A 23,588-nucleotide genomic window follows, 5' to 3' on the forward strand; every position below is an offset into this window, starting at 1 on the left:
TCTCTCTCTCTCTCTCTCTCTCTCTCTCTCTCTCTCTCTCTCTCTCTCTCTCTCTCTTCTCTCTTTTTTTTTGCTATAAATACTCTCTCAGTGATGGGAGCTGCAGGCAGGTTCAGTTGACAAGGTTCAGATAAATTGTACTAGACCAGCTCAGATTTCATAGATATAACATTGCTTGCTCCCACATTGGCATATGACTTGTGGGAATTCAGAAACCAAGCCACAAATCCTCATAAGCACCCTCTACCGCAATGAAAACAGCACAGCGGAAGGAAACTCAAAACAAATACCATAGAACCAGCCGGTAGTCTAAACAATTCTGTTCCTTTCTGGCACTCTCTCATTTTTCTCATGCCAAGTAATGCACAGCTCACCACAGCTAGTGACTGTCGCACCATACTCTAACACTGTACCAAAGGTGGTCCCTACATTCCTACCATATTTTTACCATACACCAGCAACTTAATCAATACCTGGTGCTCCTGTGCTGAGCGCTTGCTGTCTGTCATATTCCAAACTACAGATCTGCTTGTGGGAAGGGGTAGGAAGGGAATGGACTGCCCCACAGACATTACAGGGATCTCAGAAACTTACCATTCAGACACAATCCATAATCAACACTCAATCAGTCTACAGGCTTAGAACACATTACTTCACCCACTTTACAATCCAGGCAAGCTAGTCCTTTTGCTGTTCCTCACCCATGATCTTGTTTGGCCTTTGCACAGGTAGCGCCCCCCTTACTGGAAGGCACTGTCTCCTCAACTCCACATCTTAGAATCCTTCCTTCAAAATTCAGCTCAACCTCCAGGTCCCACATAAAGCCTGTTCTGATCCCCCAGCTTCTGGTGTTCTAGCCCACAAAACAATTGCTTTGTATTTATTTTGTAAAAATTTTGTGCAGACTTATATAAATGTATACATATTGTTTCTCCTGTAGAATGTAATCTCCTCCAAAGTAGGGACTGTTTTGTTTTTGTCTCTGAATCCACTGTACCTAGCACAAAGTAGGTACTTAATAAATACTTGTTGATTAATTAATTGATTAATTGGTCCTCAAACTTTGGCATCTAGAATTGGAATTTTCCTGTGCACACAACAGCCCCTCTCCTCTCTCAGTCCCACAGTGTTCTAATCTCCTGACAACCAGAAAGTCACAGTACAAATAATGTTTGATAATAACGATAACTGTAATACTAACTTTGAAGCCAGAAATGTGGTTTTGAATCCTGGTTCCTGTGAATTATTTAATAATTATAAATGGAGGGGAAAGAGTGAGAGTACCTATTAGCATCCTTATTCTAGTTTTCTGGTCATTGCCTGATCCTGTTCAGTAATAAGGACCAAGGACTGTCAGTTATTAAATATTCATCTTCAAGGGTTCTGTGCTCCACCCAACACCAGGAAGTGCCCTGAGTAATACCAAGCTCTCTCTGTCTGTCTGTCTGTGTCTTTTTCTCTCTGTGTCTCTTTCTGTCTGTCTGTCTCTCGTTCTCACTCTTGCTTTCCCTCTAGCTCTTAGGAAGCTGGCTACTTCCTTCCCTTTTTGTGACACTTTTTATGCATAAGAATGCTTATCCTGTCAATTTATCCAGTTAGATTCTTAATTCAGTGTCCCCATCCACTAGAAAAACACTCTCTCCCTTTTCGCATCCCTGTGTTTCAGTGAAGTTTACTCTCAAAGACACAGTATGTTGTACACAGGTCTTTCACCATCACAATAGGAAAAGGAGTAAAAGCATATACATCAAAACCCTCAGCAGACTTGATGAAGTAGAAAAGAGTGCTTGAGGCAAATAGGAGATAAGATGCAGGATGTGACCAGAAGAGTGATCAAAGACGACTCTGCATTGAAGCCCCCACTTGGATTTACCTGTGTGCTTTCACAAAGCTCTTCCCCTCCCCTTTTCTGTTCTCTTTGCTTATCACCTCTGGTCTAGCTGATGTCCCAGGCATTTTGGAGCCACACTTGCTCCTCCCAGTCTCTTGTCCCTTTCCCCTATTCCATAAAATTGTATTAAAATCATACCTTTGACCTGGCTAATGGCCTTTGCCTCCTACAGGAAGCAGGGGCCACTCTGCTCCCTTAGGGAGCAAGGCCTGCAGCCTATGTTCTGCCTCCCACATGGAGAAGAGCCCACTGGGGCTCTGCCTCATGGGGAGCAGACCTGCTTGGGTACATCACCCCAATAAATCCCTATCTTTCACTTGGAGACTGAGTGAATTCTTTCAGGACACTAGGACCACCCTCATTTCTATTCCTCATCATTTCAGGTAGCGCCCCAATATTCTTGGGGCCCACCCTGAACTCATGACCAATGGCTACAGAGAAGGTCTAAGTGAATTCTTTCACATCTGAACCAGCTCTCCCAACTCCAACCTCAACAAACTGGGCTTTCTTTCTTAGAGCAAGCTATCATCCTCATAATTTGGCAGGTAAGTTAAAACACAGAGGTCTCAAGAAATGGTTTGGATATTCAGATTCCAACCTCTCCTTCTGCTCTTGCTGCTGCCCTTGCTAGTGCAAGTAGAATAAAGCATTATTAGCTCTTCACTGGGATCTTAGCACTAGTTTGGGCCTGACCATTCTGGCCAGCTCTTGCTGTAGCTGTCTTTCTGTGTTCTTCAGCTCCAGCTGGGCTAGATGCTATAGGTCTTGGCTTCTGTTGCTGCTGCTTATATACTCAGTTCAGTCTCTGCTCCATTCTGGCCATGCCTTCCACTTCTAGATACTACATTAACTTGATCGTTTAAGGGCATAGCAGGACTAATTAAATGTTAGTACCGTAAGATAGCCAGAGGAAATAAAAAGCATAATGATTCTTAGAGAAAGCTATGTTATTTGGGCCTGTCCTTTCTCAATGAAAATCCCAATGAGCTAGCTCACTCTCAACAAAATATCTCTCAGGTTCATCCCAACCTCACCTACTCTTTGGCTCTTCCACCTAGCTCTAAAGTTTTATGGGTGAGGCCAACTCACAGCCATAACAAAACTAGCAGCATAAAGAAATTCACATTAATTTCTCTGCTACTGTTGAGGGTATGACCATCATCCCCCCAGTCACCCAGGCTCACAACCTAGGTATTATCTTTCAAGCTTCACTCTCACTCATTCCCCATATCTAGTCTGTTGTCAAGGCCTGTCCATTCTACCTTTGTAAGAAACTCTGTAAATGCCCCCTTTTCCCCTTTGCCAAAATCTTCTGGTTGGTCCCTCTGCCTTAAATCTCCCCCCATTCTAGTCTATCCTCCACTCAGCTATCAAGTTGAGTTTCCTAAAGCTCAGGTCTGACCATGTTCCCCCCCCTTAAAAAAAATAATTTCAGCAGCTCCCTTTTACCTCCAGGATTGGGCATGCAATCCTCTGTTTGACTTGTAAAGTCCTTCACCACCTGGCCCTTTCCTACCTTTCCAGTGTTCTCATACCTTATTGCTCTTCACATACTCTGTGATCCAGTAGCACGGCTGCTTTCTTGCTGTTTCTCACACAAGGCATTCCAACTCCAACTCTGTCCTTTTTTTATTGGGATTTTTCTCCCTCCTCATCTCTACCTCCTTGGCTTTCATGGCTTCCTTCAAATCTCAGCTAAAATCCTGTCTTTTGCAAGAAGACTTTCCCAGTCCTTAATGTTAGTGATTTAACGATTTCCTTCAGAGATTATCTCCAATTATTTGTGTATGCATTGTATATTATACATATATGTACACATCTTATATGCAATAAATACACATATATGTATGATATATACGTGTATTCATACATATACATCCAATAATAAACATATATTAACATCATATCTATCTATCTATATCTTGTTTGCATATTATCTCCCCTATTCAACTATGAATTCCTTGAAATTGGGGACTATTTTTGCCTTTGTTTGTATCCTCAGCACTTAGAACAGTGCCAGGGACAGAGTAGTGCTTAATAAATGCTTACTGATTTGACTCATCAGGGACTAAGCTGGTTTTTAATAAATTATCTCCTATTTGGTGTTTTCCCTTCCCTGCCTCCTCCCCCCTCATTTGTAAGCTGTGTCCTAAATGTTTGACACCTGCTATGTTGACCTGGGGTTAAGTAACTTCTCAGTAGTCAGAATTCCAAGGCTTAATATCCCTATTCACAAATCACTGTTTGAGAAGTAATTTTCCCGACATGTTTGAGTTTCTCTGGTTCAGTAAGACTGTAATAAGCCTTACTTAGATCATGTGGCTAGTGGAAATATCAGCTGTCAGTTTAGACAGCTCTTTCACTTTTTCCACTTAAGGTAAAAGGGTAATTATTGGAATTCATCCTGTTTCTTGGTAAAGTTTTGAACTTTTGAATGGTCCAAAGCTATTCAATTCAATTTAAAGAGCATTTTTAAAGGACCACCTATGTTATAGGTAGGGGAAGCCAGGTAGTACAGTGGATAGAGCACCAGGCCTGGAGTTAGGAAGATCTAAGTTCAAATGTGGCCTCTGACACTAACTGTGTGACACTAGCTGTGTGACCCCTATTTGCCTCAGCTCCTCATCTGTCAAATGGTGACACAAAGGAGAAGGAAATGGCAAAGCACTCCAGTATCTTTGCCAAGAAAACCCCATAGGCAAAGTCCATAGGATCACATAGAGCAGACACAACTGAACAATTAAACAACATGTTATAGATACAAAGACAAAAAAAAAACCAATCCTTGTCCTCACATAGCTTACATTCTAATGGGAGAAAATAGCAGGTATTCAGACAAGCAAATGCAAACTAAATACAAAAGGTAATTTCTGAGAGTGTTTTAGAGCACTAGCAGGGCTCAGGAAGGGCCTCATACAGGAAATGACACTTGAGGTGAGCCTGGATTGGACTTTGGTATCCCCAGAGGCTGGGGAGGAGGGAAAGAGGAGAAGAGAACAAAAGGCAAATTACTCTACTTATAATTTATTTTTTTTTTACAGAATATTTTTATTTTATTTTCTCAATTACATGTAAAAACAATTTTAACATTCTTTTTTGTTTGTTTTTGTTTTTGCTTTTTGGTGAGGCAATTGGGGTTAAGTGACTTGCCCAGGGTCACACAGTTAACATTCATTTTTAAAAAAAAATTTTGAATTCCAAATTCCTTCCCTCTCACTCCTTCTCCCTCCTTGAGAAGGCAAGCACTTTGATATAGATTACATATGGGCAGTCACACAAAACATATTTCCATATTAATCATGTTGCAAAAGAGAACATAGACACCCCCCCAAAAAAAAAGAAAGTGAAAAATCTACTTAAAATTTATAAGGAGTTTTAATGAATTACACAAAATGACCTTAATGGGCACATAAGTACTTAAATGAATCAGTGAAAATGCCATCTACTCCTCTCTCCAGACTCTTTCCTTATGGCTACCAAGCTTCCATTATCTCTCACCCTCCTGATCCTAGTGATACTGAATCTTCAGATACCAAAGAATATACCACTTTTCTCCCCAGCCTCTACTTCACATTCTGTCATCCACATGTAGCCCAACTCTATCTCTCCAATGGCCCATTCCGACTTCCCTATCAGTCAGGGCAGCTCCCTTCTCCTTGTCATCCAAGACTTCCAACCTCAGTGTCATCCTGTCTTCTCACTCACATTCACCGCACATAAACAATCTGTTGCCAAGTCTCTTCTTTTTTTTTCTTTTTCTCTTTTTTTGGGGGGGAGAGGGTTAAGTAACTTGCCCAGGGTCACACAGCTAGTGTCTGAAGCTGCATTTGAACTCAGGTCCTCCTGATTTCATGGCTGGTGCTTTATCCTAGCTGCCCCCATGCTCTTATTTTTATCATAAGATCCTACAATCCCATCTCTCCTAATGCTTTATTCCTCCTAAACCTGTTCTCTGTCCTCAACAGGACTTCCAATGTCTCTGTCCCTCAGGCTTCACTTTCCTCCTTTCTTATTTGTAGCCCTTTAGTTAGCAAATTCAACTGTATTCTCTCCTCTACTCTCCAATCCCTTGCATCATTCATTACCTAACCAGAAGGGTTACTTTTCTATTTGAATTCAACACCACCACTAGAGCACTAAGAGGTTAAATGATAGCCACTATGTGTCAGGACTTGAACTCAGGTCTTCATAATTCTCAGACCAGCTCTCTATTGATTGCCAAGCAATTGACTGCCAAAACAAAGAAACAAAACCCAAAGAAAACTCATAAAATGGCACTTTGAAAACCCCCATATCATCATAGTATAGATGGTAGCATAATCCAAACAGGTCTATAGCCCTGGTTTCCTGAAACACAGGAACAAAAAGACTTATTATAATTTTAAGGGGATCAAAGACATTGGAAGACTAGCTTGAAAGGACAGAAAAATCTGCTATTAATGTATTGTCAGATATTCTGAAGAGAGTTAGACTTTTAGTAGATATTCTGGAAGAGCTCATTGTGTCCAGGAGAATTTTGAGGTTCTGGAAGGAATCTCAATTTGAATCCATATATATGAGGTGATAGCAAAGGTAGAGATGCAAAAGTCAGACACAAGTAGATAGCCCTAGACTGGATAATAAAAGGAGAGAAGACAAGGGTTGGAGGAGTAGATTGAAGCTGATACCAGGCTGAAAATCAATTGACAGCGGTGATAGTAAGTCGAATTCCAGTCAGCAGCTCCTTTTTCTCCCTTGGAAGTTGACGTTAGGTTCAAGCCCAATGGTAGCTCTCTATATCTTACTTACTTTACTTTGACATGGGGGACATGCTGATTAGAGAGAGAATTTTCTTAGATTTAGGTAATTCAAGAGTATATTCCAGTAAATGTAATACTACTCACTAAATTGCTTTTGAAACTGAAGAAATAAATGACTAAGGTTACAAGCTAGTAGCACTGAGAGAGTTACAGTTTGGTTGTGGTTGTCCATGGGAGTACCCAGCATCACATGCCATACCCTACAGGGCGTTAACTACTCATAGTCACAGGACAAAGACTTTGGACTTGGTAGGGAGGTCACCCAACTTCCAACCAAGGAATCCCCACTGTAATATGCCCAACAAATGGCCATTATTCTCTGCCTGATGACCTTCAATGAGGGGGAACTCACTACCTTTCCAGGCAGGTGATTTCATTTTTGGATAGTTCTCATTGTTAGAAATGTCTTCCCAATAACTAGCCTAAAATTAGCCTCTTTGAAACTTCCACTGAATTTTCCTGGTTTTGCCTTCTGGGTTGAAACCAAACAAGTCTAATAATCTTCGATATGAGGATTATTATATTATATATTATTAGGATCCCCCCTGAGTTTTCCTTTCTCTACACTACACATTCCCAATTGCTTTGACTAATTCTCTGCATGTCTATAGCACTTTAAGGTTTGCAAAGTGTTTTCTATATGTTATCTCATTTGATCATCACAACAGCCCTGTGAGTTAGGTAATATTATTATTTGCATTTTATAAATGTGCAAACTGAGGCTGAGAGAAGTTAAGTGACTTGCCTAGGGTCATGCAGTTTTAAATGTCTGAGACCAGATTTGAACTCTGGTTTTTCTGAGTCTAAGTCCAGGATTTTAACCACTTTGCCACCTCCTGTCTCTAAGACATGGATTCAAGGCCATATGCTTTCCTGGATGCCCACCTCTTGACAAGTGTGTGGCTTATCAATGTACTTCTTAAACTGTGGTGTTCAGGACTGAATTCAGTATTCCATATGTGACCATTGTTTTGACCAGCCATGCTTCACTCTCCAGAGTTTCCATCATTCCTTAACTGCTTTCTTTCACTAACCCTGAGGCAGCCTTCTCCTATTGGTGAGTTCCTCCCAAAATATATATTTTGAGAGAGCATCCAGTCAAGAGGGCAGCTATGTGGCACAGTGGTTAGAGTGCTGGGCCTGGAGTCAGGAAGACTATCTTCCTGAGTTCAAATCTGGCCTCAGACACTAGCTGTGTGACCCTGGGCAAGTCACTTAACCCTGTTTGCCTCAGTTTCCTCATCTATAAAATGAGCTGGAGAAGGAAATGGCAAACTACTCCAGTATCTTTGCCAAGAAAACCCCAAATGGGGTCACAAAGAGTCAAACACCATTGAACAATATACAAGTTGTGCTTCATTCTCTGGACTTTACCACCCTGCCCCTATGAAGGTATTTTCCTCTCTCCTCCTTATTCCCTCCTTTTTTTTTTTAGCTTCCTTTTATTTGTTGCCTTCCCTTATTAGAATGTAAACTTCTTGAGGGTAGAGATTATGATTGTTTTTGCTTGAATTTGTCTCCCCAGCTCTTAGTATAGTACAGTACACAGTACTGTCATGTAGTAATCACTTAATAAAAAAAAATTAATTAGTTTACCTTTGACCAGGGCAAATATCTTAGGCTTTTTTATTACAAAGTTATAGAGATCCAGAATCGCAGAACCTCAGACTTGGAAAGGTCATCTAATTCAACCCACACAACAGGACAACACAGAGTCATAACTATCTAATTTTGTCCTAAGGCAAAAATACAAAATTCTTTCCTTCCTTCCTTCCCCACCCCCACACACACATAATGGCAAGGCATGATAAGGATGGTAGATGCATCTTTATACATATATATCTGGCTTAGCAGAGAAGCAGCCCAGCCCAGCAGTAGAGCAGGCCAGGCCAGTCCCAGAGGAGACTTCAAGCCCCAGACTCTATCCATTGTACTATCCTGCTGCTTCTATAACATATCCCACCAGTGGTCATCTAGCTTTGGCTTGAAGACATCAGGTAAGGGTAGGGGCACTCATAATGTTCTGAAATATCCCATTTCACTTTTCTATACCTGTAGTTATTAAGAAATCTTTCTTTTCTCTCTCTCTCTCTTTTTTTTTTTTTTTTGGTAAGGCAATGGGGTTAAGTGACTTGCCCAGAGTCACAAAGTAAGTTTCAAGTGTCTGAGGCTGTTTCTGAACACAGGTCCTCCTGACTCCAAGGCCAGAGCTTTATCTACTGTGCCACCTAGCTGCCTCTGAAATCTTTCTTCTATCAAGCCCAAATCTACCTCTGGGAAATTCCCAGCTGTTACTCTCAGGTCTGCCTTTTGGGACCAAAAAAGAAAAAAAGCCCTTTTAATGGATGGCCTCTCAATACTTGAAGACATTATGTTTCCTGCCATACCCCTTAATCCCAAGCTTTCTTTTCTCCTTGGTAAATAGCCTAATTAACTTCAACTAATCCTCAAATCATAGAATCATAGATTTATTATTTTTAGAGCTGGAATGGACCTTAAAGGCTATCAATTCCAAACTCCTTATTTTACATATAAAGAAATTGAAGCTTAGACAGGTGAAGTGACTGCCTCTATTCACACAGCTAATAAGTTTCTGAGGCATGATTTGAATCCAGGTCATCCTGACTCCAAGTCCAGAACATTATCCCACTTCTTTTTTTTCCTGCTTCACTTCTCAAATGGTATGATTTCAATCAGTCCTCATATGATGTTTCATTTTCTTCGTTTTGTTCCATGTTATCAATAGCCATTCTACAATGTGCCACACAGAACTGATCACAATGCTCTAGATGTGGCTAACCAGGAGGGGTTATAGCAACGCTATCACTGCCCTAGACTTGGACTTTCTTTGTCTCTCTTAAGATCACGTTAACTTTTATAGCTGCCATGTCATCATCCTGGGAAGTGACCCCTGTGGAAATGCAGCATGCTCACAGCTACTGAACACCCAGAAAAGAGAATCTTTGTCACTAGTTCCTGGCATTGTCAAATGGTTCAACATCAGAAGCTAATACAGTTTTATCAGTGGAAATGACAATAAAGAAAAGGCTTTTCCATCTGCTTCGGGGCTACATTCTAAAGACTAAGAGACTTTCCCATCTGACTTGCAGCTGAAACCTTCTTATGTGCTGTCTCCCCACATTGGAATGTGAGCTCCTTGACAGCAGGGACTATCTCACTTTTCTCTTTGTATTTAGCACAGTGCTTTGCACAATGCTAAATCCCCCCACCCCCACCTTATGAATAATTTTTAAAGAGGCTATTCTTTGCCTCATTTCTTACCTAGCTTTAATCATTGAATGGGCATTGCCTCAGTCAAACTGAGATCTGGGAAAGACCTTAGCTTAAAAAAGCCAAGGTCTCCCACTGCATCCAGGCCATCTCCATTGGACCCAGATGGCTCCAGAGGAGAAAGTGAGGCTGGTGACATTGTACAGCCCACCTTCAATTAAATCCAATTCACTTTCATGTCATGGCATCACCTCCCTGACGTCATGGTCCTCTTTGAGAACAAAGGACAAACAAAAAACAACAATAATATCCATTCAAATCATGCTAACTCACATTCATCTTGTATTCCACCAAAACCCTCAGATCTTTTCTTTTTTCCAGGAGTGCCATTTAACCACATCTCATCTATTTCATAATTATGAAATTGATTTTTTGAACCTTTACTAAGAATGATCACCTTGTGGGTTGAGTCTTTGGTTAAGGACTAACTCCCCTCTACTTACAGAATCCACTGGAGGATACATATGTACATATGTCATAATATACAACATACGTACAAAATAAACGCGAGGTATTTTGGGGGAGGGTGTACATTAGCAGCTTGAGGAAATTAGGAAAAGCTTTGTTTAGAAGATAGCACTTGACGAGCCACATCTTAAAGGAAACAAGATTCTAAATGAGGAGAGAGAACATTCCAGGCATGGGCGATAGCCAGAGTAAGGGCATGGTGTTGGGAGATGGAGCATTATGTATAAGGAATGAAAAAAAAAAAGGCCATTTTGACTCAAGGAGAATCATATATAATGAGATTGGAAAGGTATGGAGGGCAAGCTTGTGAGGGGCTTTACAGGCCAAAGAAGTTTCTATTTTTTATTAAGTATGGAAATGTTATAAGTCAAACTTGTGCTTTAAGAAGATTATTTTGCCAGTTTGGGGGAGCATTGACTGAAAAGGAAACTGAATTAGGGCAGAAAGACCATTTAGAGGCCCTTCCAATAGTCTAGGAGAAAGATAATGAGAGCTTGAATTAAGATTGTTTCTGTGTGAGTAGAGAAAATGAATCTGATGAGAGAGATGGTGAGAAGGTAGAAATGACAAGATCCGGCAATTGACTGAATATGTGGTATGAGAAAGAGTAAAGAGTTTAGGGTAACACTGAAGTAATGAACCTGGGAAAAGGGAAAGATGGTGACACCCTCAATAGAAATAGTGAAGTTTGAAAAAGAGATGGGTTTAGGGAGAAAGGTAACAAGACCTTTTTCTTGTTTGTTTGTTTGTTTTTAACATATTGAGTTTGAACTGTCTATGGAACCTGTAGTATTCAATTAGATAGTTGGTGACATGGAACTGGAGATCAAGAGAGACAAACTAGGACTGGATGCATAAATCTGGGAGTTATCTGCATAGAGATGGTATGTGAGCTGATGAACTCACCAAGTGAAAAAATGTAGAGCAAAATAAAAAGAGGTACCCAGAATAGAGCCTCAGTGATACGCACAGTTGGGTAGACACAATCTGGATGGTGAAACAGCAAAGGAGGTTGACAAATGGCCATTAAAGGGAAGGGGAGAACAGGAAAGAGCAGTGTCATGAAAATCCAGAGAGGAGACAGTATCTAGGACAGGATGGTCGGCTGCATCAAGTCCAGCAGAAATGTCAGGAAGCTCAGGATTGAGAACATGTGAGAAGATTTGGTAAATATAATCAACAGTAACTGCGGAGAAAGCAGTTCAGTTGAGTGATGAAGTCAGACACCAAATGCAAAGGGCTGAGAAGTGAATGAGAGAAGTAATAGGGGCAAAGAGTATAGATCAGGGCTTCTTAAACTTTTTCCACTCTAGATCCATAGTTTAAGATCATTCTCCACCCTTCTCCCACTCCCACCTTAGGATTCTGGCATTGAAAAGTAGCAAAGATATATGATAGTTTGTGAGGGTGATGACATCTGGTGAGGTTTTATAAGGTAAGAGGATACTTGACTAGGTTTGAGGCCCACAAGGAAGGAAAGGCCGGTAAGATTAGAAAGAGAAGGGATCAATCAGCTGGAAAAAATGGGAGGAGATGGGATCCAGGATATATGTAGAAAGGTCGATCTTGGTGAAGAGAATGGCCTCCTCTCTATCAGAGACCGGAATGAAGAAGGGGTGAATGGGAGATGGTGTCAAGGGGTTTTGCAAAGCAGAGGGCAAAAGAGGGAAATAAAAGCAAATGGTGGGGAGGGGAGTGGGGAAGGGAGTGGAAAACAAATTTGGCTCTGGAGTCAGAAGAACTTTAATCCTGTCTCTGTCCCTTATTTCCTTTGTGATTTTGGCAAGTCACTTAATCTCTTTGGGCAATTTCCTCATCTATAAAATGAGGTTGGACTTGATTACCTTTCAGGTCCTTTCAACTCTCTTTGATCTTGTGAGCACGTAACATATTGTTTTCAGCATTAATAATAATACTAATAGCCAGTATTTATATCACTTGCAAAGCACTATATATGTGTGTGTATATGTATATATTATATAATTTAATCTTCTCAATAACCTTGTAAGGTCTTAACCCCATTTTACAGATGAGGAAACTGAGGCTCAGAGAGGTTAAATGGCTTATCATGGGGTCACAAAACTATTAACTGTCTATGACAAAATTCAAACTCAGTTCTTCCTGACCCTAAATCTAGAGCTCCATCCATTACTCTACGTAGTTTCCTATGTCTAGCTTCATTATGAAACAGTGAATTTTTGTTTCTATTGGGGCCCTGCCTCAGGCTCATAGCATTATGGAAAACCAAGTCTTTTCCTATTCCTCTTCTCCACTGTGCCTTCCTGTTACCTCTCTAGATACAAGAAAGCGATTCAGACGTCTTTCTTCAAGCCTGGTAAAAAGGAATTTGACTTGTACTGTGATTTTCCGCTCAGGGTGCTACTTTCCCAAATGGCCACTAGATGGGAGGCCAGCATCATTTTCCTGGGTATACCACAAAAAACCAAGATGCAGAGTTCCTCTACATGTACCCATTGAGTCAAAGAGCTTTGGCGATGATAAACCAAACCCTTTATATTGCATTTTGCTTTTAAAAATTCATAAATCTACTTCCCTCACACCAAATGAGATTATTCCTTCGTTTACCAAAACAAGATAAGAGAGGCAGCGTGGAATGGATAGTGGAAAGTGTGTAGTTAGGTTTCCCAAAGTACAGAATTATGAATACCATGGCCATGGTCACATAGTTTTGAATGTGAATTATTTGAAATTATAATTATGCAAATTTTAGTAATTGGTTCTAGTCTAACAGAATTATACTATAAGAATTTGAATAATGCTACTACTTTGCAGGATTCATACTGTACCTAGAGTCAGAGGACTTAGGTTCAAATGCTGGGCCTACTACTTAACTATCTGAATTTGGATAAGTAACTTCCCTCTCCTTTGCCTCAATTTTCTAAACTGTTAAATAAGGGGGCGGGGAGGGGGTGTTTTCATGTGTACTAGGTGACCTTCATGTACTTTCTATCTCTAAATCTATGGTATTGTCACCCCAAGGGCCAGTAGGTGGTTCAGTGGATAGAGCCCCAGGCCTGGAGTCAGAAAGACTCATCTTCCAGAATTCAAATATAGCTTCAGACACTTACTAGCTGTGTGACCCTGGGCAAGTCACTTAACCCTGTTTGCCTCTGTTTCCTCATCTGTAAAATCAGCCGGAGAACGAAATGGCAAGCCACTCCAGTATCTCTGCCAAGAAAACCCAAAATGGAGTCAAGAAGAGTTGGACATGACTGAAACAATGGAACAACAACAGCCACCCAAAGATGTGAGGTTGTACACCATTTAAGAATCCTCTTAGCACTGGCCCTGGAGTCAGGAGGACCTGAGTTCAAATTTGGCCTCAGACACATAACACTCACTAGCTGTGTGACTTAACCCCAATTGCCCTCACCAAAAAAAAAAAAAAGAATCCTCTCAAATGAGTAACTTTCAATAGCCCACCTCAGCTATTTTATGAAGATTTGTTAGAACTATTGCAAAAGCATTGTGATTGAACAAAACTGAACAAAGTGAACCACCTTTCTTTGCTATAGGCAGCTGTAGCAAGAGAGAAAATCATCCCTGCAAATACCTTCTGAGTATTGTAATGGGTAACCACTGCTGATCTCAGAAGGCTGCTGAGAGACTTAAATAAATAGATCATTGATCACTAGGCTTTTGTTTGCTGAGTATAATGAAGTATTTTATTTGGTATAAGGCCAAATGATTCTTCAAAGGTTCTCCTTCAACAAGGTGTCTCCCATGTTCAAATATTTGAGTATTTCCTCCAAGGATACATGTTGCAATTGATCCCTGCTTGCCTATTCTGCTGGACTCCTGTCCATGCCTTTCCATTAAGTGGCCCCAGGGGAGCTACCTGACCTGCTGGAGGTCTTCCTAACTTTCTCTTGGACTGTTTGCCTTCATCTCTCAGCCATGCTGACTAGCCCGTCTTCCCCTACTCCTGCACATTTCCCCCATATCTTGTACTCTTGTTTTTTTTTTTCCAGAGATCCTCCTTGGGGTGCAGCCTGATCACACCAACCATGTGCTTCTCTATGTTTTATGCATTTCAGTTTTCATTTCTTCAGAAAATCCCATACCTCACAGTCATACAACAACACTGGCAGAATATGGGTATTAAAAAGATGAGACTTTTTTGTAGTTTAGGGTTTAAGTTTAAAGGTGCTATCTAACCCCTTTTCCTCCTCTTATTTAATGCTACACCCAACTCATTGTTCAATAATATCATTTTGTCCCACAGATACATAATAACGGATAAGGTCTATAGTTTGTCCGTTGACTGCATCTTGTGTTCTGGGCAATGGACATTCTTCATACTTGGTCTTTCTTGTGTAGAAGGTCAAGCCAAATTCTTTTGAGTGGTTATAGATCTTTTTTAGGAAGTTCTTTGATATCCTGGGGCTTTATGCAACCAGCACAATTTTATGAACAAAAAGAAGACTTCGTTATTCTCAGGGAATCCATTTTCAACTTAAACTCTGAAATGGACCTTTCCATCAGAAGTCATAGATGGACAGTGGCAAACATCTCTGGTGAACATACATCTCCCCCTTTCATATTTCACTTGATATTTATGATCAGAGGGTTGTTGAATAGGGTTATTTCTGTTGTTGTGTCTCTCAGGGAGTCCTGAATGATTTTAATATATAACTTTCTTAGAATAATATAACTTTCTTGGAAGGAGCTTTTAAAACAGCCTTTTGTTCTACTGAATCAAATGTTCTTTCATAATCAAGAAACAAGTATAGTGGAATCTTGTATTCTCTATATCTTTTGATCAAATTATGAAGTGGTAAAGATGTGTTCATTATAGGATATGGATTATGAAAGGCTACCTGCTCTCTATTAATACATACATGTGTGTAGATGAGTCTCAAAAAGATTTTTATAGATGGGGAAATAAGACCCCAAAGAGATCAAAGAAAAAGGAAGAGGATCCATATGTACAAAAAATATTTATTGCAGCTCTTTTGTAATAGCAAAGAAATGAAAACTAAAGGGGTATACATCAACTGGGGAATGACTGACCAAATTATGATATATGAATGTAATGGAATATTATTATGCTGTAAGAAATGATGAGATTGTTTCACAGAAACCTGAGAAAGCTTTTGTGAACTGATACAGTGTGAAGTCAAGAGAAGCAGGAAAACAACTTATACAATAAACAACTTTGAAAGACGTAAGAATTCTGTCAATGAAATGACCAACCACAATTCCAGAATACCAATAGCAGAGCATCCAACACTGATAGGTTGTGTGTATGGTTTGTCCTTCATTCTTGAAGAGAACCATGACATCAGGGAAGTGATGTTATAACTTACAAGTAAATTGGATTTGAGTGAGGGAGGACTGTGCAAAGTCACCAGCCTCACTCTCTCCTCCAGAGCCATGTGGGTCCAGTGGCCAGATATAGACCAGGAGGATGGGAGATGACTCAGGATACAGTGAGAGACCTTGGCCCTTTTAAGCTAAGATCTTTTCAGGTTCTCACTTTGAGTGAAGCAACATCCATTCAGTGAATAGACCTCTTTAAGAAGTGAGTCAAGGGATGGCCCCTATAATTAAAAAAATATTAAACTGAGAGAGGAAGACACCTCAGAGTTGCCAAAAGAGAAAGTTACCATTTACATTCACTCTGAGTCTGGAGGGCCCAAAAAATAGCCATTAAGTGGTGCTTAGGCAGGGACCTATTGTCCAAACCAGGAGATCAAGAGTGAATTAGGTTTAAGGCTTGGTCTTTGAGAAAGAAATCTAGCCAGTAACTCCCAAGTTAACTAGGTAGCTTTCCAGCCATCAGAATTTACCTTCCTTTGCACAGAACACCCTCAGGTAAGGGGAGAGGAGAGGAGAAGGGATGGAAAGGGAGGAAAGAGGAAGGGAGAGGAGGGAAGGGGTGGGGAATAGGGGAGGACTGGAGAGGAGGATGAACTGAGTTGCCCAGCTGGAACTGACCAGCTGGGTCTCCATTCAGGCAGCTCAGACTACTCACAGGTTGTGATTTGTCCTTCGTTCGCTAAGAGGATCATGCCATCAGGGCGATGAAGACATGACTTGCAATTGACTTTGATTTGAATGAGGAAGGGTTGTGCAAGGTCACCAGCCTCACTTTCTCCTCCGGAGCCATCTGGGTCCAATGGCCAAATATCGATCAGGATGACTGGAGATGGCCCCTCCTGACAGAGAAGCAGGTGATGGAATCAAGATATAGAATGAGACATATATTATGACATGGCTAGTGTGGCAATTTATTTTGCTTGCCTGTGTATATTTCTTTTTTGTTTTTCTTTTATTTTTCTAATGGAGGAAATGAAAGGAAAAGAGAAGCTATGGATAATATTCCTGATATACCCTCTTCAAGAGAGAGAACTGAATAGAAGAAAGGTCAGAATCAGAGACAAGTAAGGATACCTTTGAAAATTACACGTTGAATTTATTACATACCTGAAAATAAAAACAAGTGCTACATAACAGAGATTCACAATTTCATGTAAAAAAAAAGTAGGTCAATACTGTAGATGTTCTCTCATCTTAAAAATATTCATAAAGTACATGGTTTTTATGTCTTTTATATATCCCATGCATAATGTTAAAATTAAAGATTCCATGAAAAAATCTAGCAATGGAGATAACAATTCAGCAACCCTCTGGTTATTAATATGACAACAACAACAATAACTGACAATTATATAGTACTTTAAAATTTGGAAAGCTTCATGCATTATCTCATTTGAGCCTCATAAAAGCCTTTTGAATTAGGGACTACAGGTAGTATCACCATTTTACAGATAAGCCTTTTAAGAAGGTTAAGAGAAGAGGCAGAATTTGAACCCTGGTCTTCCTGACTAAGATACCAAAAGACCAATGGTGAATCATGCTTCCCACCTCTTGACAGAGAGGTGATGGAGAAGAAGGCATACATGGCCAGTATATAGATTTGTTTTGTTTACCTAAGTGTATATGCAGCAAGAGAGAGCTTTTATTATTTGGGGAGGAAGGTGAGGAGAGAAGGGTAATGATAGAGATGCCAAAAAAAAAAAGCATCAATGAAACATTTTTAAAACACACAGAATGGAGCACAATGAAGTTCAGAGAGAGCCAGACAAGTATGAGAGATAGGGAATTACTATGATAAATGCATTATATACTTAAGAAAAAGATGTACATAATAGAGATTCATAGCTTCTTACATAGTCCTCTCTAGATGGAAATGATTATAGTTGTTTGTCAAGTTTAGAATAACAACAAAAAAATGCACAAAAAGACATGTTGGCGGCAATAATAGCAAGCAGACCACCTTTACCCTATCCTACACCATAACCTCATAATCATTGTCCCATGGGCTCAGAAGGTCCCTGACTGCACTGTGCTGTAAGCCATTCACTTTCTCTTTTCTACACTCAGTGCTCACTGAACTCAAGTAATATTGCAAGTAATTCTTCCCCACATTTTACGAGTGCTCTGCTTACTTCTTCTTCTTCCTCTTCTTCTTCTTCTTCTTCCTCTTCTTCTTCTTCTTCTTCTTTTCTTCTTCTTCTTCTTCTTCTTCTTCTTCTTCTTCTTCTTCTTCTTCTTCTTCTTCTTCTTCTTCTTCTTCTTTTGCTTTTTGCTAGGCAATCAGGGTTAAGTGACTTGCCCAGGGTCACACAGCTAGTAAATGTTGTGTGTTATGTGTCTGAGACTGGATTTGAACTCAGGTCCTCCTGACTCTATCCACTTTGCCACCTAGCTGCTCCCTCTGATTACTTCTTGATGCCCCTAAAGGCCACCTAAAAAATTATAATCAATTGTTTACATTTCCAGCCATCCCTATAGCTATAAAAGCTGAGGTAGAAATCTTACCCTGCACGAGTCAAATATGCATCTTTCTTCCCCAACCAACCTCACAGCATCCCAATTTCCTAACACAGAGTGTCTAGTTTTAGTGTTATTCACAGACTTCTCCTGCACCTTGAAAGTAAATTCAGAGTTCCTAAGTTAACCTGGGCAAGTCGTTAACACATTCATGGAAGCTTGTGAGATGTAGTTTTCAGTGGATACTAATACACACCTAGAATGTGCCTTATAGCAGCGGTATCTGCTGTGTGCCTGGGTAGCAGGGGGTCCCATATGAGAGAGGCACCCTGGGTGCTACACATCAATAAAATTCAATTTAACAAGTGTGTGTAAGCATTTCCTGTGATCCAGGCACTGTGGTAGGTGTTGGGGATATAAATACAAAAATGAGGCATTCTATGCCCGTGAGGAGCTTAAATTCTATTGAATGTTATCTCATATAATATTATCCTCATTTTACATATGAAGAAAAAGGCTAAACATAGTTAAGTGCTATCCACCAATGACTAAACTTTGTGTAAACTTTGATCAAGCTATACCATGATTAGGCCCCCAGAAAGATCAAAAGAAGAAAGGACCTATGGATACATAAATATTTACACCAGCTCTTTTCATAGTAGCCCCAAACTTGAAACAAAGGGGCTGCCCACCTATTGGGCATGGCTAAATGAATTTTGGTTTATGAATGTAATGGACTACTATTGTGCCATAAGAAATGATAGAATGGATAGTTTATGAGGAAACTGGAAAGATCTCTCTGAACTGGTGCAGAATCACATGAGCAGAACCTGGATAACTATTTGTACAATTACAATATACAGAGAAAAGCAATATTGAAAGACTGTCTCTTTGATCAATGCAGTGATAATCCACAGATCCAAAGGACTTATATGAAACACACCACCTGCCTCCTGCCGGAGAAGTGTTGGACATAAGATGCAGAATGAGATTTATATTTCTGGACATGGCTAATGTGAGAATTTGTTTTGCTGAATTAAGCATATTTCTTTTTTCTGTTTTTTTTTAAATTTTATTTAGTATTTCATTTTTCTTTAACATTTGTTTTAAAATTTTCTAGTTCCAAATTCTCTCTCTCTCTATCCTCCTCATTGAAAAGGCAAGCAGTTTGATACAGCATATACCTATGTAGTTATGCAAACATTTTAGTTATGTTGTAAAAGAACTTAAGTATATTTCTTATGTGAGTTTTCTTTTTCTTTTTTTTTTTAAACAATTGTTCAACTGGGAAGAGACAATGGGAGGGAAAGATAAATGTTTGCAAAAAATATATATATTTTATATATATATTTGAAGACATAGTTAAAAAGCAATAGAACAGATATTTGAACATGGTCTTTTCATTATGCTATGGTTTGGTACTTATAATAGAGGCAAAATTAGATTACTGTCATTTGTGGTTAGACAATCCTTTATCAGAGTTCTACTATGTTTAACCACATAGTTATCTCATTTATAAAATGGGGATATCTGCTTTGCCGACTTCACAGAGATATTATTAGGTTCAAATGAGATAATGTGCATTAAAGTGCTTTGAAAATTGTGAGGTGCTAAAGGGATGTAAGATGATATTGTTATTACTGTGAATATTTAATAAACAAAATTATTAGTGATACATGCTAATTATACATAAGAAGCTAGTAGTTCATGCAAACAACTATAATTAGTATGACTGTTACAGAGGCAAATGAAATTTCTACAGATATTTCTTTTATTGCTTTGCTAATTTCTCATCATCTGCCAGTTGTGAATTGACCGTTTTCCCTGATACCATGTAAATTTTAATCATCATGACATCCAAAAGTGGGCAAAGGAAATAGGACAAAGATGCTGGACAAACACACTGTCATAAGGACTGTCATAAGTCAGGATTGAAGCTGACTACCATCTCCCTTCATAGTCAGTACTCTGAACCCAAGAGTCTTGGGAATAGCAATGTTTCTAGGCTGGAGGCCTCAGATATCATCCTGCAAAACAATGGGATGCAGTCTAGCAATTGCTTCTGCAGGTTCTACGGAAATGTCTACTGAAGAACCAGATTTTGTCACCAAAATCCTTTACACTGTCAAATGGTTTGGCATCAGAAATCGATTTGTTTTTATCAGTGGAAATGAAATTAAAGAAGAGGTATCACCCACCATCTGCTTTGCTGCTGCATTCTAAGGTCCATGGGACCTTTCCGTCTGAATTAAAGCTGAAACCTTCCATATATACTGTCTCTTCCATTAGAATGCAAATTCCTTGAGAGCACAGAATGTTTTTTTTTCTATCGGTATGCTTTATGCATAGTTAAGTGCTTACTAAATGCTCCATTCATTCATTCACTGAAGCTCCCATATGTCCTGTGGTACCCATATACATCTAAAGGGCCCTATTGTTCCTCATACATGTTTGGAGGAAGGGATAAGAGACCTGAGCCCAAGCAGAGGTTTTTAACAGAATCTGGGAGCTGGAAGGATACTTAAAGAAAGCATCTAGTTCAGTACCTTAATTTTAGAAATGAGAAAACTGAGGTCCAGCAAGGTCCAATGAATTGCCTAAAGTTAAACTAGACTCCTTGGTTTCAATAGTTTAGTGTTCTGAGAGAGTTCAGAGTTTGTGTGGTACAGTGTAGTGTAATTAGCTAGCACTATGGTTAAGGGTCAGAGATATCCGGCTTTGAATCCCAGCCCTAGTACTTTTCAACAATGTGGTCTTTGTCACTTTCCCTATCTGGGTCTTGGTATCGTCATCAATATAATGAGAGGGTTGGACTAGGTGGCACAGTGGCTGGAGCATTGGGCTTGGAATCAGAAAAACTTCCTGACTTCAAATCCAGCCTCAGACACTTACTAGCTGTGTGACCCTGGGCAAGTCACTTAACCCTGTTTGCCTCAGTTCGTCATCTAGAAAATGACCTGGAGAAGGCAAAGGAAAACCACTCAAGTATCTTTGCCAAGAAAACCCCAAATAAGGTCACAAAGAGTAGGACATTACTGAACAGCAATAGGGTCCTTTCAGTGCCTATAAATATCACAGAAAACTGTTTTCTGCCACTTTGGTAAAAATTTAAATGTATACTATTCAGAACAACAAACATTAAGGTTTTGTGATTAGATAGCAAACCTGTGTATGTATATATGTGTGTATACATTTGGCATGTATATATATATATATATATGAATATATTTGGAGATATATATACATATATATTTGGATATATATATATGTTGCATGCAGTTTTCCTCCAAAACATACATATGTACATGTATGTATGTTTTGGGGAAAATTGCATATATATGTGTTTGGGGGAAATTGCATATATATATTTTGGGGGGAAACTGCATACAACCCACAAGTGCTTTACATCAATTACATATTACAAATGGCAGCATAAACTGGTGTGATGATTAGGGCTCCATTTTCACTTCATGTTTTAGATTTCTTTTAGTCCTGTGCAGCAGCAATTGCAAAAGTAAAAATATATAACCTTCCACCTCCCTTTCGTAATAATGTTCATAGGAGCTTAAACCATGACCAGCATGTGGTCGGGACACTTCCTGGAGGCTGAGGGCTCACGAAAGGGAACTCCAGGGCCCGCGCCCGCCGCAGTGCCGCTGGAGCCTAGAGCCCAGGGTACTGGGGACCCGTGTCTGGCATCCAGGTCCAAGTCGGTCCAACCAGGCCGGGCTGCCACGTTCAAGTCAGCGCGTTCTGTTGCCATGGTGACCAGCAGGCCACTTCCGGCCATTCCCCCCGGCCTCGGTTCTCTCGTCCCCTCCCTCTTCCCTGCAATCCCTTTGCTCTCCGCTCACCATAGCAACCTCCCGTAGCGTTCCGGAAGTAGGGCTCGGGCTGGCCTCGGAGAGCGGAGCTGGGCGGCTGCGGAGGCAGAGCGGCAAGCAGCTATGGAGAGGGTTTTGCAACGCGAGGTGAAAGGCGCAACGCCAGGTGTAGTGGCGTTGGTGAGTTTGGGGCTTGTGGGTCCTGGAACCGTTCAGTGACAGCTCCATTTTACAGATCGGGGGACTGGCACACTGTAAGTGGCAGTGCCCCGAAAGAACCCCGAGTCTCCTGACTCCTAGAGCCAGGGCAACTGCCACGGGGACACCCTGTCGCCTAAAGTATTAGGAAACTTTGAAGTCGATAGAGTGACGGATGTGGAAACAGAAAGACCCGAATTCTGCCTCAGATTCTTGAGCAAGGCACTTAACCTTTCTCACCCACAGTCTCTTCATCTCTAAAATGGGGATAATAGCATCTACTTCATAGGTTGTTGCGGGAATAAAACAAGATAATGTCCAATAATGTCCTTTTTTTCTTTCTCCTTTTTTCTTTCTTTCTTTCTTTCTTTTTTTTGCATCTTGCCTATCTGATGGGTATGATGTGGAAACTCGAAGTTGTTTCAATCGCCAGTTCCTTTTTTATTAGTGTTTTTTGAAACTATCTTGCATTTCTTTTGAGACTGATTTGTATGCTTTCAGTTTTGTTTGTCTCGTCTTTGATTTTCAGAATTTTTATCTTTGTTATTGGTGTTTTAAATTTTTTTTTAATTTCTAGGGTTGTTTTTTTTTTAAGTCACAGGCCCAATTCATTGATCTCTTCTTTTTCATCAAGAATAATTCTAGGAAAGCTACTTGGAGAAGGTAGACCAGCAACTTGGAAAGACATTTCTTTTGTTACAGGACGGTGTTTAATATCTGGAGCTAGAAGAAATCAGATTACCAGGTTCCTGTATAGTCAGTGTGATGTAGAGGAAAGAGAAAAGGCTTTGGATTACAATCCTGCCTTTGTTGCTTACTGCTTATGTGACTTTAAACAAGTCACTTAAGCTCTGTGGGCCTCAGATTTTTTTATCTATTCAGTGAAAAAGTTGGATTGTATAGTCGCTGAAATCCTTAACCACTCCAAATTTATACCCTGTGATCCTCCATGTGAGTCAGAAACCCATGAATTGTGATTAATTTGTCAATCCAACCACATAGGTTAGTGACTTACAAACAGAGAAAGTGCCAAGACCTAGGGTGAGAATCAAAAGGTACTGGAAATATTCCTCCTACCACCAATCCTGCACATGCTTATCCATCACTGTAGGCTGGGAGGGAGAAACAGGGAAAAGAGAGAAGAGGTTTGAAGAAGCATGTCGATGTGGTTTGCAACCATTCTAAAGTTTGAGTGTGTGGTCAGAAATATGTGTATTGCTTGGATAAGGACAGAATTAAAGCCACTAGAAGAACTACCATAGAGTTATACCCACTCACATAATTGTCTCAAATATTGACAAATGCTTAAATGTAAAT

At 40.1% G+C, this 23,588-nt stretch overlaps 1 protein-coding gene and 1 long non-coding RNA gene across 2 annotated transcripts in view; both read left to right on the forward strand.

Annotated features, from left to right (window-relative positions):
- Nucleotides 1-68: 68 nt before the first annotated feature.
- Nucleotides 69-15,644, forward strand: LOC144456935 (uncharacterized). The gene is made up of 2 exons (XR_013486166.1): nucleotides 69-2,436; nucleotides 13,605-15,644. It is a non-coding gene; the product is annotated as an uncharacterized LOC144456935 (long non-coding RNA).
- A 6,301-nt stretch (nucleotides 15,645-21,945) lies between these two features.
- Nucleotides 21,946-23,588, forward strand: part of CFAP53 (cilia and flagella associated protein 53) — a 38,115-nt gene continuing 36,472 nt past the window's right edge. Inside the window, exon 1 of the mRNA XM_020972304.2 lies at nucleotides 21,946-22,253. Coding sequence (XP_020827963.1) covers nucleotides 22,197-22,253 — 57 coding nt within the window. The 5' untranslated portion in view covers nucleotides 21,946-22,196. The remainder of the gene's footprint in view (nucleotides 22,254-23,588) is intronic.

This window comes from Phascolarctos cinereus, unplaced genomic scaffold, assembly GCF_003287225.1.
Source record: "Phascolarctos cinereus isolate Bilbo 61053 unplaced genomic scaffold, phaCin_HiC Scaffold_4;HRSCAF=312, whole genome shotgun sequence".
Classification (NCBI taxonomy): domain Eukaryota; kingdom Metazoa; phylum Chordata; class Mammalia; order Diprotodontia; family Phascolarctidae; genus Phascolarctos; species Phascolarctos cinereus.